The sequence below is a fragment of the Dryobates pubescens genome, chromosome 13 (genome assembly GCF_014839835.1).
Source record: "Dryobates pubescens isolate bDryPub1 chromosome 13, bDryPub1.pri, whole genome shotgun sequence".
NCBI lineage: Eukaryota > Metazoa > Chordata > Aves > Piciformes > Picidae > Dryobates > Dryobates pubescens.
Genome location: NC_071624.1, coordinates 10,438,354 through 10,455,116, shown reverse-complemented (window position 1 = coordinate 10,455,116; position 16,763 = coordinate 10,438,354). Strand labels below are relative to the sequence as shown.

General features: G+C 51.8%; 1 protein-coding gene across 1 annotated transcript; it reads left to right on the top strand.

Annotated features, from left to right (window-relative positions):
- The first annotated feature begins 8,509 nt into the window (after nucleotides 1-8,509).
- Nucleotides 8,510-14,249, top strand: LOC104303001 (receptor-transporting protein 3). Its single transcript, XM_054166561.1, has 4 exons — nucleotides 8,510-8,652; nucleotides 9,690-10,008; nucleotides 12,208-12,252; nucleotides 14,088-14,249. Exons 1-4 carry the CDS (start codon nucleotides 8,510-8,512, stop codon nucleotides 14,247-14,249), a joined length of 669 nt encoding a protein of 222 aa, XP_054022536.1.
- The last annotated feature ends 2,514 nt before the right edge of the window (nucleotides 14,250-16,763 follow it).

The window sequence follows — 16,763 nt, the reverse complement described above, 5'->3', positions numbered from 1 at the left end:
ACTACTTAATACCTAACACCTCATGACAACTAAACCATGGCTCCAAGTGCCACATCCAATCCTTTTTTGAACACCAGGGACAGTGACTCCACCACCTCCTTGGGCAGCCCATTCCAATGGCCTATAACCCTTTCTGTGACGAACTTTCTCCTCACCTAGAGCCTAAACTTCCCCCTACACAGCTTGAGACCATGTTCTCTTGTTCTGTTGCTGGCTGCCTGGGAGGAGAGACCAACTCCCTCCTGGCTACAACCACCCTTCAGGTAGTTGTAGAGAGCAATAAGGTCTCCCCTGAGCCTCTTCTCCAGGCTAAACAATCCCAGCTCCCTCAGCCTCTCCTCACAGGGCTTGTGCTTCAGACCTCTCCCCAGCCTTGCTGCCCTTCTCTGGACACGTTTAAGTATCTCAATGTCCTTCTTAAATTGAGGAGCCCAGAAGTGGACACAGTACTGGAACCACAACAGGAAGAAGTGACAGCTGCACAAGAGGGAAGAAACCCTGGGAGCAAGTGGCTTTGGAGGGAGAAGAAACCTACAAGAAGACCATGAAACCCCCCAGAAACAGGACAGAGTCACTTGCATCTCACACTTTGGTGGCACCATCACCATTTTTCTTTTTCTCCAACTAAAACCAGTGCAGCCTTGCAGGAGCCAGCCTGGGTGCTGGGGGAAAAGGGTGAGGCATGCCAGACACCACAGTTTGTCCACTGCAGGGGCTGGAAAGCCCCTGAGAAATCTCCAGAGGGTCCAGATGGGGTGAATATCCTTCTGGGATGGCTTTCACTCTTCCTCAGGGCAGGACAGTCGATGTGGTGACCCCCTTAGTACTGCTGAAGGCTTCCAGTAGCCACCATGGGCAGTGCTGTAACTTCCACAACATTCACTCACTGCAAGCCCTTTGAGGCTTTTTGCAAGCTTCAGCCTTGCTGCTTGCCATGGCAGAGACCTGCTGTGGCTGACCAGGCTCTGCATGTCCGGAAAGCCAAGGCAGGAGGCAGCTACAGCATGTGAGAAGCAGGAGCTCAGTCAGCAGTTTTGCTTTTGGCTTTCCTGTCAGATGCGACACCAGCGAGAGGGTGAGCAGGGCCTTGCTTCATATTTTCTGTCCTGCCTCTTGGGCAGCACAGGTGCCTTCTCTTCAGCCCTGCCTGTATCTCTGGGTTGCAGCCATGGCTCCTCCAGGAGCAGTTTGGATGGAGTCCCTTCCTCTCTCTGTAGATGGTGGTCTGCAGCTCCCAACCAACCTAATGGAATTGGAAGTGTAGCAAAAGTATCTCCCACTGCCCTTTGGAATGGGAGAGCACTCATTCAGCAGCAGTGCTTGTGCCCCCCTGGTCACCCAGCAGCCTGACTGCAATCCTCCTACCCTTTGCAGGGCCTGGGAATGTGTGCAGTGAGTTGGAGGGATGCTCCAGGATGCCATGCAGCATCTCCCATACTGTTTGGAGGACAGGGTGCCTGGCAGAGACCTGAGCTACATTCCCTGCACTGGGCATGGCACTAGCTGTGCTGGCCAGAGAAGGATCAAAGCTGGGATGAGCTCCAGGCAGCATGCAGGTTTCAAGCCCTACAGCTGAGCACCCCTGAACCAAGCAGTGCCCTGAGATGGGTGTCAGCCCCTATGTCCCAGCATCCTGCTTGGGTACGGGGTGCCAAGTGTGTTCATATACAGGAACTGCTCTTGTCTTTCCATGCAAGCCAGGAAAGCATTCACCCATGTTTGTGACTCTTCCTCCAGTGTGGGAATAGTAGTCCAGTCTTTCTGGAGTCACTGCATGGGATCTGGAAAAAGCTGGCTTACCTCCTGGCCTGAGAATTCCCTAGTTTTGACTTTCCCATCCCACATCCCTCCTTCCCCTGCCCCTCACTCTGCATCATGGTCTTCCTACTTTTGCACACTACAGCACCCATACCCGCTGGCTCCCCACTATTTGTGCCAGCTGGCAGGTTTATGCCCCTTTTCTCCACTCCCAAGTTAAGCAGACACCCAAGCAAACTCATTTCCGCCTGTCATGCTAAGGCTTACATCAGGTTTTCTGAGGAGGCTGAGGTGACATCCTCAAGTTCTTAGGCTTTTCCTGCCTGCACCAAGAAAAGGCTGAGCTGTGATGGGCCTGGTATGATTTTGGGGTACACCCTTTCTGCCACAGCTGCTTTGGTGGCTATAGAGGGCCATAGGTGGCAAGGTTTCAGTGGACTTTGGTTCAAGTTGTGGAGAGGAGGTTCGCTGCAAAGTGGTTAGGCAGACTCTACCACCTGGCTCTGATTTTTCACTTCTCTCTGAGCCTTGGAGCCACCTGCCACCAATAGAGGAAGAACAAGGTCCTAGCCTTGTACTCAGCATCCCATTTTGGGGAAACTGAGACTTACAGCAGTGGTAGTAGCAGAACAAGGTCCTATAAAATTAAATAGTACCTAGACTTTACTCCTGTGCTCTCAGGATGTGCCATCACTGAGAATCACTGCTGAAAGGCCAGGGAGGACAAGGAGTAGGTTTGGGTTTGCCTGCCTCATTCCTACCCACACTGTGATGTGAATGATGGAGGATGCTCCTGACAACCCCTTCCCTGTGCTTTGTGCTCACAAGGGCACAGCAGCCAAACTGGGGAGGTGTTCCGATTTGTTTTCCCTGTATCAGCCCAGCGCATGCATCCCCAGCACACACAGATGCTCATGAGCACACAAATGTGCACAGAACTTCCCTGGTAAGTCTGCAGGCACCCCCCCAGACTGCATGCCTGCTATGCTCCAAACAAACTCACCCCCTGCAGACTCAGAACCCCCCAGTCTGTGCTGCAGCTCCTCCGGTGCCGGGACCTGGGTGCAGCCCCGGGGGTGGCTGCAGGTGCTGAAGCTGCCGTTTCCTGCACACCCTGGTCTGGCAGTTAGAACAACCACTTCCGACCACGGACACCCAGCACTTCCCCGAGGGGTGGCTGCCACCACCACTGGTGACAAAGTGCTTTGTCAGCTCCATGGGACTGTGCGTCAGCTAGGACCTTCAGAGAGCAGCTCTCATCCCTGCTGGGTCCCACGCTGGGTTCTTGCTCATGGGTAATGGCCAGGTCCCACTGGAGACCTCAGAGAGCTGGAAATGATCCCAGTCAGCATCTGCAGGAAGTTGGATGTGTGACTTAAATATTCCTGAGCTATATCTAAGCAAACAAAGCCCCCTAGACAGATGCTCGTGAGCCAGCCTGGCTCCTTATATATACCAGCCTTGATTGGAGGTGATCAGAAATGTGTGAATAAGCAACCCTCAAAGAAACATTGTGAGCCCAAAAACTGAGTCTCACGAAAAGTGGGTAGACAGGTGAAGATGGAGAGGAAGTCCTCCCCTTGCTGCTTGAATTAGCATGGAGCAGCAGAGCACCATTCCTGCAAAATGGGACCCTGCAGATGGCAAGGGGAGGAGTGGTCAGATCGTGTGTCAGTAAGGTCTCTTACAAGTGAGCACTGTCCTGGGCACTGGAAGGTCTCAGGTTTGGGATAGGTTGGGCAGGAGGTGTTGCAGTGGTGTGTGAGGGTTATCTGTCCCCTGGGTGATCTGTGGGTGTGACTGGTCTGTCAAGCCCTATGGTTTGGAAGTGTCTCCTGACCTTAAATTGCTGAGAAGTGGTTATTTGTCCTGGAAGAAACCGGGTGGAGTGTGCTGGTGGGTGCTGTGGTTGGTGGTAGGAGGGATGGGCTGCTGGACAGGTTGTCTGAACCCCTAACCACAGCCAGTTTGCATAGCCCTGGTGTGTCCTGAAGCTTCTTGTCTCACAGCATCTCCTCCATCCTGTCCCACTGAAAACCTTGCCCTGTCTGTCACTAAGCCTGCTGTAGGCTTGCAGAGCATCTGTGTTTCCTCCCACTGCCCTGATTTTGCTTTCTCTAGTTTTGCTTTGAGTCTGCTCCAGGGTTTCTCCTTCTCTCTCTTCCTCCCTTTGTCAAAAAGTGCTGCTTAAGGAGGATACCAGCAGGCCAGATCCTGCTGCATGGGGCCTAGCAGAAGCCCTGAACCTGCCTTCTTCACCACCCCCAAAACCACCCCCCTTGCTCATGGCACCAGGGCAGAGCCTTGTCAGAGGGGGCCAAGCGCTCTCCTTATAGCTTGAGACACCATCACAAGGCTGAGTAGACAAACAGGGAGCCCAAATCTATGTATGGTGGTACCTGCCCACACCTTCACATCCACTTCCTCCCTTAAATCTCTTCCCATCACTCAGCATACCTCTCCATCCCAGTACAGGGTGATGGGGCAACATCATCTCTCTAGAGATGACCCTGGGCATGTCCCCATTTCCAGAGGACCTGATCCCCCTTGCTTCAAATCAGCCCTGGACAGGTGGACCAATCCTGCTCTGAGAACTCAACTACAAAGCTTGGAAGAGAACCTACAGCCTTTTCTTGTCCCTACAGGTGGCGAGTTTCACCATGACAGAATGACAACCATTCACCACGACCGTAAGTAAGGTTAGTGGGGTACAGGGGCATAGAGCTGTGTCCTAGGAGGATATGGATAACCAATTCATCATCTGCAGGATGCAGTAAAGTCTAGGTGAGTCAGCCTGCCCCTGTACCCAGAGAGCCACTGGAACAAATTAGTAAGGCCACCAAGTGGTAAACACCGGGAGGGCAGTGCTGGGGCCGAGAAGGCAGCTTTAGCAGGAACATGTTGCATGCTGTCTCAAACCAACCTCATTTTCTCTTCATTAGGGCAATGGACTGGGGGCCACAGGGGAACCAGGAGCAATGCTATCTTTGTGCTGTCTCACATGATTTTCTCACAAACAAATCAAGGGAATGGGAAATTCTGCCACTGGGGGTGGATGGCTACCCAAGAAATTATATCCCATGAGCAGTTATCAATAGCTTGCAATGACAGGCAAGCTAGCAAATGTTTGTTTGGGGTTTTTTTTTTGAGGAAGCATGGATGAAATGAAGGCAATATGCTGTTGAGGGAGAGTGTAGGGGCCATTTAGAAGGAGAGAGAGAAGTCAAACTCACCCTGATGACCTGGAGAAAAGAGCAAAAATGCCCTGAGAAAAATGACTGGGGGAGAAGAATTGGGCATGTTTAGTGCAGGAAAAGATGAAGGAAGTTTTCAGAGCAAGGAAAAAAGCCCCAGTAGAAAGCAAACAGTGAAAAACAGAGAAGTGTTTAGGGTGATATTCTGCTTCCCAGAAGCAGCCTGTCTGTCTTGTAAGCCTTGCCGTGCCCACTGCTGAAGGGATGCCCTGCTCTGTGATCCTGCCTCGGGTCCCCTTTTAGTCCTTCTGAGGACTGCTGGCAGTATGAAGCCACCTGGGAATGGGGTGACCCCAAAGGGAAGGGATGGATGTCCCAGCAGGGATGGGGCACACGTGAGCGAAGCAAGGTCCTGATGGGCAGTGTGGGCACTTTTTCCTCAGTCTAGAGGCATAAGGGATGAGGAGGCTGACACATGAGAGATGGAGAAGTGGAGAAAGAACTTTGGGAAATAACCTTTCTCCTTTTGCCTGGGTGGCTCACCTGGGAGTGGGAGCTGAAGTAAAAAATTATTTCAGACTGCGAGAAAGTGTCTGGGAAATTGCTGTCAGGCTCCACCTCGTGTTTGTCTCCTTCACGTATCTTATGGAGGAGTCACAGCCAGCATGCTGGGATGGAGAGGACCGGCAAGGGACGTTCCTGGCAGGAGCTAGCTAGCCCAGCAGGACCACGGGGCCAAGACAGGGCTCAACCCCGGTCCCTGTCAAGGCCGGGCTGCGGGGGACCTGCAGGAGAAGGTTTTGTTTCCACACAGGTACCAGTAAGTGGCAAGGTGCTTGGGCAGCGCTGGGAGGTGTGTGAAGTGGAACAGCACGTCAAGATAGTTTCAGCTCTGTGGGTGGTTCTGGGAAAGTCCCTTTAGTAAGAGCAAGTCAAAGGCTTTTAATGGGGGGACCTGCACTGGGCTCCTTCTCAGAGACGACTGTGAGGGCTCAGCACATTGTGAATCATGATTTGAGCTGTGTTGCCATGATGTAACAGGGGGCTGCTTTCCATTAGAGCTGTGTTTTGGAGGCAGGGACTTCTCACTGAGCAGTGTGCCTGAGGGGCAGCATTTTATCCCCTGGGGTGAGGATCATGGGGAGCAGTGTCTGCCTGGTGGGAACAGCCCTCTGCCTCATGGCTGCAGCCCTGGGGAGGAACAACTGTGCTGAAACCACAGGTCCCCCAGATGAAGGGATTGGGTTTTTCTGGTGAATATCAGAGTACCAGTAGAGAGAGCTGCCTCCCCAGGGGACAACTCCTCTTCAAAATAGCTTCAGGTAACACAGGCATGGATGCCCTAGAAGGGAGACGTCAAAACCTTTAGGTTTTTCCTACCTTAAAGCCCTTAAGGGTAAATCTCAGCTGCTAACAGAGGTGTCCAAGAGGACAGGTAGATACTGCAGGGTGGTAGCCCCATCCTGATCACCCTGTTGCTGGTGGCTCATTATGCCATGCTGGGTCACAGTATTGCTGGGCACTGCATGGTGCCAGCTATGAGGCCAGCCCTGCTCCCACTTAGCTCCTGCTTTGCACACTGTGAAGCTTGCAGCCCTGGAGACCCATCTGTGGCAGGCTGCACAAAGGAGTCTTCTATACAGAACCCATAGGAATGCAGCCCCAGTGCTCTGAGAAAGGAGTGAGAAGGGGGCCAGGGATATCTCCTGCTCCCTTTCTTCCTCCCAGTGCACCAAATCAGAGCCAAGGATATGCCCCAGTCCTCACTTGTCTGCAATGGAAGCACTGGTGGGATGACTCCTCTTTCACTGTCCTGCTTGTAGGTTGCTGCCCCAGCCCAAGAGGAACCCTGTGTCCCCGTGGCAAAGCTCTCAGGCAGGGAGTGACTCAGCTCCTATCCATGGGTTAGGACTTTGTTAGCTTTCCATAAAAATCCTGTGGGCCTTATTTTGGCTTCCAGGAAACCTCCTTTCCTTCCTTCTAATCTTGCTCCAGATCATAGCATCAAGGCATAATTAAAGGTGGAAGGATCTCAAAGCAGGGAAGAATGCTGAAGCTGAAGATAGGATCTGCCTCAGGACCTCATTTACCTCCCTCCACTCTTGCAGGAGGGGCAGTACACGTTAGGAAGGTGCTAGAGGGCTCTTTATACAAATGACTCACTGACTTTTCCCTTCCAGCAGCAAAGATCAGAGGCTCCCTGCCAGCCTGTGGTTACTGGGACTTACCTATGTCACCTGTCCCCCGTTTAGAGATCTGGAGGATGAGCCTGGTGTGCTAGTGCCTCTTAAGACCTTACAGCTGCTGCACTTACTGCCAGCAGCCATGGCGCCACTCTTGTGAGACCACAGTTGCTGTCACCTACATTCTCAGCAATCCCCATTGCCCCAGCCAGCTCTGGGGGCCTGTGCCTGGACTGTTAAAGCCAGAAGGGCTGCTGTGGGAACATAGATTATTTGAAACTAATATGAAGTATTTTAAGGCTGATCTCAAGGCTCTTCTGCCCTTTTTTTAAGCAGAGGTCTGTCCTACTTCATTCTTTAATGTCCTACAGTCTTTGCATTAAACCACCTCTGCTTCTGGGAGCCTGGGTGCTGCTCTGGGCACTCAGCATGAGGAGCTGCTGTGAGTTTCCCTGGTGGCTTCATCCTCATCAGCCACCCAGCACATTTTCTCCCAGGCTGGGCATTTTGGGGTGTTTTGTGCCCTTTCTGTGCACAGGATGGTCTCCTCTGGCAGCTTCACATGAAATGAGATGGTTTTATTTAAGTGGCAAGCTGAGCTTGCTTTATCAAGCTGCAGATCTTCCCCTATCTCAAGAGCAGCTGTTATCTGGCATCTTATCTAACCTGTTCTTCATCCTTCATCACTCTCCATGGGATGCCCTGGGCAACCTGCACACCCGGATAGGAGCGAGCTGAGGGGCAGAGGGCTTCAGCAGCACCCACCCCCACTGTTCATAGCTTCCCTGGGTGCTTTCAGCTGAGGGCACAGTTCGTCTGCTTTGGTTTCAGGTGCGGTGCTGTCCTGCCCGACTTTGCACCTTGCGGTTTCACGTCAGGGCCTTTTTGTGCTTGAGTCGGCTGAAAGCTGTGAAAAACACCCTGTGCTTGGTGGCAGCCATCGAGACAGATAAGGTCATATGGGGCCTTATCAGCTGCTGAGTCCTGTGCTTTCAGTGGGTTTTGCTTCCGTTACTCCTACACAATCTCTGCTTCTTCACCCTAGATGCCGTGATGGGCACAGGCAGCCCGGCAGGAGGTTTCAATTCCAACCCCTCTGCCTATGGACAGAAGAGCATCATGAAAGCACAGCTTCAGCATGGTCAGGGCTTCATGTGTGTAACTGGGAAACCCACCTTGTCCTTGATTTCGGGGACATTTCACCCAGCTAGGACACGGTGCAGCGTCAGCAGAGCCTGTTACTATAGGGATTGGGGTGGGGCACTGCTGCTCACACAGGAGCAAAGGTTCTCCTCTCCAAGTGCAGAGGTGTTGTGCCCAGAGGAAGAGTTTGAGGAAAAGGCAGCTCCCTCTTCCCCAGCTCCAGGTGGGACCATGAAGACCTGGCAGGATATTTTTGCAGAGATTGCAGCTAAGCACTTAAAAGAGCCATGGAAACTTCGGGAGGATGATAGCCTGCAGGTCCATGACCTCAAGCCTGGCTGGAAGGAGTTTGTGCCACGCTGTGCTCCTGGGAGGTAGGGGGCTGCTGGCTTGGTCTTTGGAATGGGACCAGGGACAATGGGCTGCCAGTTCACTTTCTCAAAGTTAGCTTGTAGGAAACAGCTTTGGGTCTGAAAAGGGCAGTCTGGAGGCGGATGAGGTTGGGAGGGGTTTTCCCATTTTCTTCCAAGCTTGGTGGGTTATTTCCAAACTGAAAGAAAAAAGTCATGATAGTTGGAGGAGAGTGTGGCAACTCCACAGGGCCAAAGAACATCTTTTCTCTTTGTTGGTGTCAAGATACAAAAGGCTTCTTCAGCAAGCAGGGGTAGTTGTAACACACCCGAGGATGAGAAGCTGCTGTCTACTGGGACATGGACTAGCATCTCACTATTCCTTCTCCTGCCCTAGGCTGTGGGATCTTGGAGAATGGAGCACTTGTGGCTCTGCATAACTGATGAGAGGCCCCATCTTAACCATTTCCAACCCAGGCAGGACCTTGGGCATCAGCCAGACATCCTGCCTGGGCGACAGCAAACAAAGACTTTGGCTGCCAGCCCCCATACAGATTGTGCAAGACACAGAGCTGTGGGTTATGTGTCTTTTCACTCCTCAAGACATGTCCTCACCTGCCCTGCAGCCTCTACCCACACCTTCCTTCTATTTTTCTTCTTTTTTTTTTTCTTGACTTCCCCAAACCTTGGCTTGATGTTGGCTTTCTGCTGAGCTGTGATGAGCCAGCACAGGCAAGGGCCTGAAGCCCCAAATGGAGCTGGGACTTGATGCTTCCCTCCCCAAGGACCTCTGCTCCTGTCAGTGGGTCTGGGAATAGGGACTAGGGTGGGCCCAGAAGACAGCCTGGCTCCCAAAATCTTTTAATTCTGGAGCCAGCCCTGAGTTTACATCCCCAGACTGGCATGATGCTGTTAGAGCAAGGACAGTTTTGTGTAGAGCTTTCATGCATGAGGTTAACCCATCAGGCCTGCAGCTGCCCTGGTCCCTTCTGACTGTGCAGAGAGCCACTGGCTTAGCACAGGGAGCCTGGAATGAGCCGATCTCCTCTGTGCCCTGACAGGTTTCAGTGCTCCCAGTGCTTTCATGAGTGGTCTTCAGCCAAAGTGCACATCCTGTTCCACATGTGCTTGCACAAGGGCCGAGGCAAGGTGCGGATGAGAGTCTTCCGCCAGTCATGCAGACAGTGCCCTCACCCCCAGCTGGAGGAGCCTGACTTCAGCCAGGAGACTATAAAGAAGGTTCTGCACAACCTGGTGCTAACGATTCTCAATTACTTCTACCATGTGAGCATCCAGGCCTCCGATTTCCTGGAAGTTGTGGTGGATGTACCAGTGTCAGGGCCACACGACAGCACCCGCTGTGAGGGCTGCCAGCTTGGCGTTTGCAGCAAGGCACAGCTGGCCCCAGCATCAGATGACAGGAAGCCCTTGGTGGATGTGGGCAAGCCCAGGACCCACCACACCCTGAAAAGCCATGGCATGAGGCTCCACACTATCCCAACCCACCTCCCTTCCCTCTCCAATAGCAGATTCTCCTGGAAATGGTGCTGCTGCATTGGCAGCTCTTTGCTTTTTGTTTTGGGAGTGCTCCTTTTCATCCTGTTTTATTTCACTATGTAGTAGTGGGGGCTGAGGACCACAAAGAGGAACTGGGGTGATGACTGGGGAGAGCTGATGGAGCACCTGGAAAGCTGGGTGCTCAAGGTCAGTTCTTGCTCGTGTCATGGCAAAGCTTCCTTGGCTCCTAGGAGCACAGGGACACATTGGGGTGCCCACAGCCTTGGGGAGCCTGCTGGGGTTTCTTATGGGACAAATTCTTCATGAGGACAACCCTCAGCTGGCCATGCAAAGGATGAGTGTGTTTATGAGAATAAACCAGGTCCTTTCTCTTCAGCCCAAGGATGCATTTGTGCTTTTTAATTTCTTCAAAGCCTTTTCTAGGTACATGTGAGCAGCTTGGAGGGAAGCTGAGGACTGCCTTTATCCACCAGCTGGGTTCATAGGCAGATGCATCCTTATTTTCCCCTGCCTTTGGTTTTGATGGAATTGGGCACCCAAACAGCTGAGGGGCCCATAGAGCTGGAGGCTTGCAGCAAAGTCATGGGAAGATGATGCCAGTGGACATTGGCATTGTCTCCTGTGAGCTGTATGCAGTAGCATCTGCTCTGGCCCTGTGCACCATTGCATGTCCCTTGTGTTACCAGGGACCTGGATGTTGTGTTGTCCTCCAGAAACATCTGGGTACTGAGATTTCACAAGAAGATTCTTTATCAGGGACTGTAGTGATAGGATGAAAAAGGATAGATTTGGATTAGATATTAGGAAGAAACTCTTCACTGCCAGAGTGGTGTGGCACTGGAATAGGTTGCTCAGAGAAGCTGTGGATGGTCCCTCCCTGGAAGTGTTCAAGGCCAGGCTGACTGGGGCTTTGAGCAGCCTGGTCTTGTGGAAGATGTCTCTGGCCATGGCATGGGGTTGATACTAGGTGATCTTTGAAAGTCCTTCCCAACCCAAACCATTCTATGATTCTGTGACTATGGTTCTGAAAAACACTCTGGCAAAGACAAACCCCTCCCAGCTGGCTGGGCACCAGTGATGGGAGCAAAGGGTGCCTGTGAGAGTCTAAATTCCTTGTATGACTCAACAAAGATAAAATCACGTGCTGCTTGCCCAGACAATATGTTGTTGGGCAGAGCCACTGGAAAGAAGGTGCAAAGACCAATCCTGGATGCAAATCACCTTGCGATTGCATCGTGATAACACTGACTGCAGCTGGCCTACAACAGTGGCCCGAGGACCCAGCCATCACGCCTTCAGGACAAGGTCATTTCCAGGAAGGGAGGATGGCGAGACAATGGGTGTAATGGGTGTGTGGGCAGGTTAGGTGGAGAAGGGGAAGGTGGAGGCCCTCCCCCCCTCCATCTAGACCCCTGCCTAAACACACAGGAATACACAGAAAGATTTCCTGGGGAACGATACCTGGATATTTACCTAAGGAGGATTTCCTGGCTCCTGAATTCCTGAGGGACAGTGCTTGGACACATACCTAAGGACTAAAAACTGTATAAAAGACTTGACCACTACTGGCTTAAGAAGAAGAAAAACACAGAAGAAGGACCATGCCGCTGAGGAGGAAGGAAGCAGACTGAACCCTCTCTCCGTGTCCTAAGTCCCGTCTACTGCAACTCATGGAGCTGACCCAGGCTGCCCAGTGGACCTCATCTATTCTCCAGCCAAAGCCTCAGCACCCTTTCTTTACAGACCCAGGCTGCCCAGAGGGATCACATCTCTTCTCCAGCCAAAGCTTCAGCACCGTTTCTCTACAAACCCAGCATCTCCTGCAGCACCTTTCCTCCACAGACTCAAACTGTCTTGGGGGGGTGAGGGGCGTAGTAATAGAATTCCTTTCTTCTTCTCTCTCTCTTCTCTCTCTCCCTCTCTATCTTCTCCCTCTCCCCTTCTTATTTCCATTTTATTTATGTAATAAATAGTCTAGCTGTTGATATTTTGGCCTCGTTTGTGCCTCTCATTTCACAACACGGGAATATTCAAAAGAACTGAGTCTCTTTCCCTCTCCAGACTGAGACAGTGCCCAAGATTGGCAAGTGCAAGAAGACTGTGACAGTAAGTCCCAAGTCTCTCCTCTGTTAGGTCACTCATGGGGAAATTGCATTTACTGAGCTACAAGGTCTGGGTGAAGAGGAGGATTCTGATTCTTGCCTCTTGCAGAGCTCAGAGGACCTAATAGGTATCATAGAGTCAGGAGAAAAACTCCTGCACCCTGTACCCTTTTAGCTTCTTACTTTTCCTACAGGGGAGCTGCTGGACTTGCCCATGGGGACAGCATGTCCTGGTGCAGAAAACCAAGGTGAAACTGGTTTGTAAACACTTGTAAAAGCCTTTGAAATTGCCTTCACATCCTAAGCCTCAAATCCAACCCTGCCTATTGAGATCCATCTGCCCTGATGCAGGCAAACGGTGGGGAAAATCAGAAGTGAGGTAGCTGAGGCTGGGACTCCTCTGGGATCATCTTCCCCTGACCTGAAGTTCAAAAACTTTTCCTGCTTTTCCTTTTTTCATGTCAACAGCCTGATTGCTCTCCTGTTGCCACTGTGAATCCCAGTTTTCCTGTGACAGGGAGTCCCCCAGGGTAACTTTATTGCTGAAATGCTTCTTTTTGTTCCTTCTTCTTTGTGTGTGGTGGCTGACTGAGGTTTTGTGTTGGGCAGGACTAGCACTCTCTTCAGTCCTTGCTGGATGATACTCTGTGAACAGGGCCAGGGACTTCTTGTCCCTTGCTGCTCCTGTAGGTGAAAAAAGACATGTATGAGCCAGAGAAGAACCATTTGGGCACAGTGGGCAACTAATTTTGGTTTCATTTCTCGTGCTTGAACTTTGACTCTTCCTCCACTGCCAAGGCAGTCAGCCCAGGGCACCTGCAGTGGGACTGGAGTTTGACTGACACTGGTCCACCAAGGCTACTGATTCAGATTCTCTGGGGTAGTCCTGTGGGGGACTATTTTGGAAGGAGGGTGGAAGCAGGTCAGGTTTCTGTGCTAGGTGAGAAACACCACAGAACTGAGCAGTGGCAACCTGAGTCCATCCCCAGTATACAGAGGGCTTCATCCTGCAGGAGGTGGAGAACTGGGCCTAATTCCCCACTGGAGAGTCGCCATAAAAGGAGGGGGATGAAGTGTGGTGAGTGCTGCAACCAAACTCCTCTGTCTGGTTGGAGGAAGTAAGCCTGAGGGCAAGCTGGAGAGTTGCTGAAATTGTTTTTCAAGCTGTCAGACAAGCCCAATGAGGGCCAGACCTGCAGAGCTGCCAAGGCAGCTATTTCTGTTGCCTCCTGACTCTGCAAATGATTTGGTGCTGCAGGTGGATGTGATAGAAAATATTTCCCAACTGAACTGATATAAGAAAGATGGGCTGAAGAAAAGGCAGTCACCAAAACCAGCATTGCCAGAACAGCTTTCATAGCATCAAGCCCTGGCTACAAAGCTTCTCAGGTGGTCTCATCCTTGCTGTGTCCTGAAAAGCCTATTACGCTGCTTACTGTGGGCTTGGAATTTTTATTTGCTGGTTTAAGCCTCTCCTTTATTTTCATGAAGGCAACCTGCAGGCTATTGGTTAAAACCCCCAAAATAACAAGAAAACCATGTGTGATCCAGGGACCGTGTGGCTTTTTCTTCTTTAGCACTCTGTCCTGCACAAATTACCCCCTTTCTTCAGATCCTTCCCTCTTCTGCAGCTTCTGCAGCCCTAACCGTGGAACCAGCAGATGGAGCTGTGAGATCTCTGTCAACTCACCGGGACGGCCCAGCTTCCCCAGATAGGGGATACCCTCCGCTACACCCTGTGTCCAGCTGTTTTCCTGCAGCGCGATCCCCCTAAACCATATCCTTCATGGGTACGACCATGGTCTGTGGATGAACTGCTCTCTTGCTGTGGTTTTCCAGTCTCAGAGCACTAGAGAAGCACACATGATGCAAAGTGCAGGCTCTCAAAGCCCTGCTGGTACCCATCTTCGTGTGGAGGGCAATGGTGCCATGGCAGCAGGGCTAGGTGTCATCAGTAAGAACATCCTGAAGAAAGAGAGCCACTACGACCTGTCCTCCTAGGAGGGAGTATCAGTGATGTCCCAAGGCTTTTTGTCAAGGGGACAGTGTCTGAGGAAGTGCTTGGGGCTTGTGTTTGAATGAGTATGTCTCTCCTTGTCTGGGGTGGCCTGGGGTAAGTGGCTTGGCTGCAAAGGAGAAGGCTGGTTCTGCAGCCTCGATGATCTCTCTTCCATCCTTTGTGGCTCTTCCTGTGCTGGGAGCAGTCCACCCTCTCCCCACTGGTGTTATGTCATGAACAAGAGATGTGGCCAAGTTTCTTGCTGCCATTGCCATTGTAGCCCTCTTCTTTCCATGCTGAGGTTTTCCCAGCTCTAGTCATCATGTCTAGCTGTCTGCAGCCTCCCCAGCCACCCAGCTACTAAGGGGAAACTCCCTTGCCTCCGCCTGAGAAGACAGCTCTGGTGGAGACCACATCCCTGTGGGGGTCCTTATTTTCTTTCTTGCATCTCTCCACTCTTACAAGGGCAGAGCCATCTCTTGCTTCCCTGCAATGCCTTCTGCACACACCCAGTCCTCCCTACCCATGGCTTTGTGTGCATACACTGCTTTTACCCTTGTCTTCTCTTTGCTGCAGCCTGCTTGCCTGCCTGTCTCCTTGTGCCGTGCATGCATGTTCCCTCCACCCTTCATCCTCTCCATCCCCTCCATCCCCTCCCCATTACTCTGAGACACCCATGCATACATGGACTCCAGCCCAGGTTTTGGAGTCCTTCCAGGACACCCCTCACTGACATGCAGCTGTGCCCATCCCCCATTTCTTTCTGAGCAAATATTCCCCAAAGTGCTGCTTTTCATGGCTCTTGACACTTTTGGAGCCCAGAGCAAGCCCTCATGGCTGAGCTCAGCCCCTAGGGATGGTGAGCTGTGGCCAGCCCTCAGCTGGCATGGGGGCAGCAAACTGATCCCAGGGAAGGTAGCTGAGGGAGAAAGGATGCTCTCTGTCCTCGTGGGTCTTGGACAGGTCCTGGCTGCCCTCCTTGTCCATCTTGGGCTGGGCTCTGCTGCAGCCAACTCACATCTCATGCCTGACACTCACACACAGCCAAGAATGGGCAAACCTCACCCAGAGACATTTTTGCTGGCCTTTCACCGCAGCCAGACTGATAAATTGCCGTCTCTGCGCCTGTCTCCCTGGAGAGAAGCTCTCACCACTTCAGCAGGTCACAAGGTGCCAGCAAATGCAAAGCCTGATGTTGCTGTTCTTCTCCGCTGCCTGTTCCCAGCCCTCCCAGCAGGCAGCCACAGCAGCCGCGGGGCTCAAGGGGCTGGCGCTTGGCAGCCCGGCAGCTTGGTGAGCCGGCGGTGAGGGCTGAATTGCGTTGGGATTTCCCAGCAGAGCTATCGACGGGAGGCGGAGGAGGCTCCGTATTTACGACTGATCTATTATCACACAGCAATATTTTTTAACTTGTCCCAGAGCTGTCTAGCCTCAGATCCTACAGCTGATGGTTTAATGCTCAGGGGACCATGCCTTGGTTTTGCTTTTTCTCTCTCCTCCCCTTCATCCCTCTGATGTTAGTGGACGTGTTAGCAAACCCATGAGCGAGAGAGGCAGACCCACCACCTTCCTCCTTGCTTTCAGCCCAGAGGAGCCCAATGCTGTTATTTCTGTTCTGTGTCACAGGAAAACAGGAATCAATAAGCCACCCCTCAGCCCTGGATCCAGGCACGTGGTAGGAAACAGCGCTCATGATTTTAAGCTCTTCCCAAAGGCTGGATTTTCACACCCTGTGATGCAGAGAAGAGATGCCCGGCAGAGCTATGTTCTCCCTCAAACCCATCTGTGCCTGCTGCAGAGCATCTGCTGTGAAGCTGTGCTTTCTCAGTCCAACAGCTAGCAGGGATGGGCTGATTTTTCACCCCTCCTAAAGCAAAAGTCACATACCTGTTATTTTCTTCCGTGTGTTGAACCCGGATTTAAGTGCTGTTACCAGCATACAGGTTGCTGCACCCTGCTCCTGCTACTGCCCCCCTCTTCAGTGATGTGCTGAAGTGAGAGGTAGCTGAAGGGCAGGATCTCATCTGCTGCTGGCTTTTGCAATTTGTATTTAAGGCTGGCCAGGGTCTGTCTCTGCCCATGAGGCTGGGGAGGCCATGGTTGTGCAGATGTTGGGGTGAGGGACAGTGTGAGAATCCCCTGGGCTGTGCAGGTGTGTGTGGTGAAGACAAGTGACTAGCCTTGATCATGTGTAAGAACTTCAGGGCAGAACTCAGTACATATCAAAGTTTTATTTTGTTCTCAGGAGGAAGGTTACACAGAACCATCCTTCCATGACATCAGCTACTTTACAGAATGTAGTATCAAAAAAAGAAATATATATATTTTTTCATATATATATGTGTGTGTATGTATATAAATAGCTTGTAGTTACATGACATAGCCAAGAGTACAGTTCTTCTGAAAGCTGGACCTTCCTTAGGCCTTCTGTTCCTCTGCATGTTCTACAAATAGCTTTTTGGATGACAACAAAATGGCAGAATGATTCAATTCACTGTTGACTTGGCAAAACCAAA

What these genes read in the sequence shown, in the direction of transcription:
- LOC104303001 (XM_054166561.1), top strand. Translation starts at nt 8,510, where the DNA reads ATGAAGACCTGGCAGGATATTTTTGCAGAGATTGCAGCTAAGCACTTA. An exon ending in CCACGCTGTGCTCCTGGGAG is followed by an intron (nt 8,653 to 9,689) that starts GTAGGGGGCTGC and finishes GTGCCCTGACAG; the next exon opens with GTTTCAGTGCTCCCAGTGCT. An exon ending in GTGAGGGCTGCCAGCTTGGC is followed by an intron (nt 10,009 to 12,207) that starts GTTTGCAGCAAG and finishes TTCCCTCTCCAG; the next exon opens with ACTGAGACAGTGCCCAAGAT.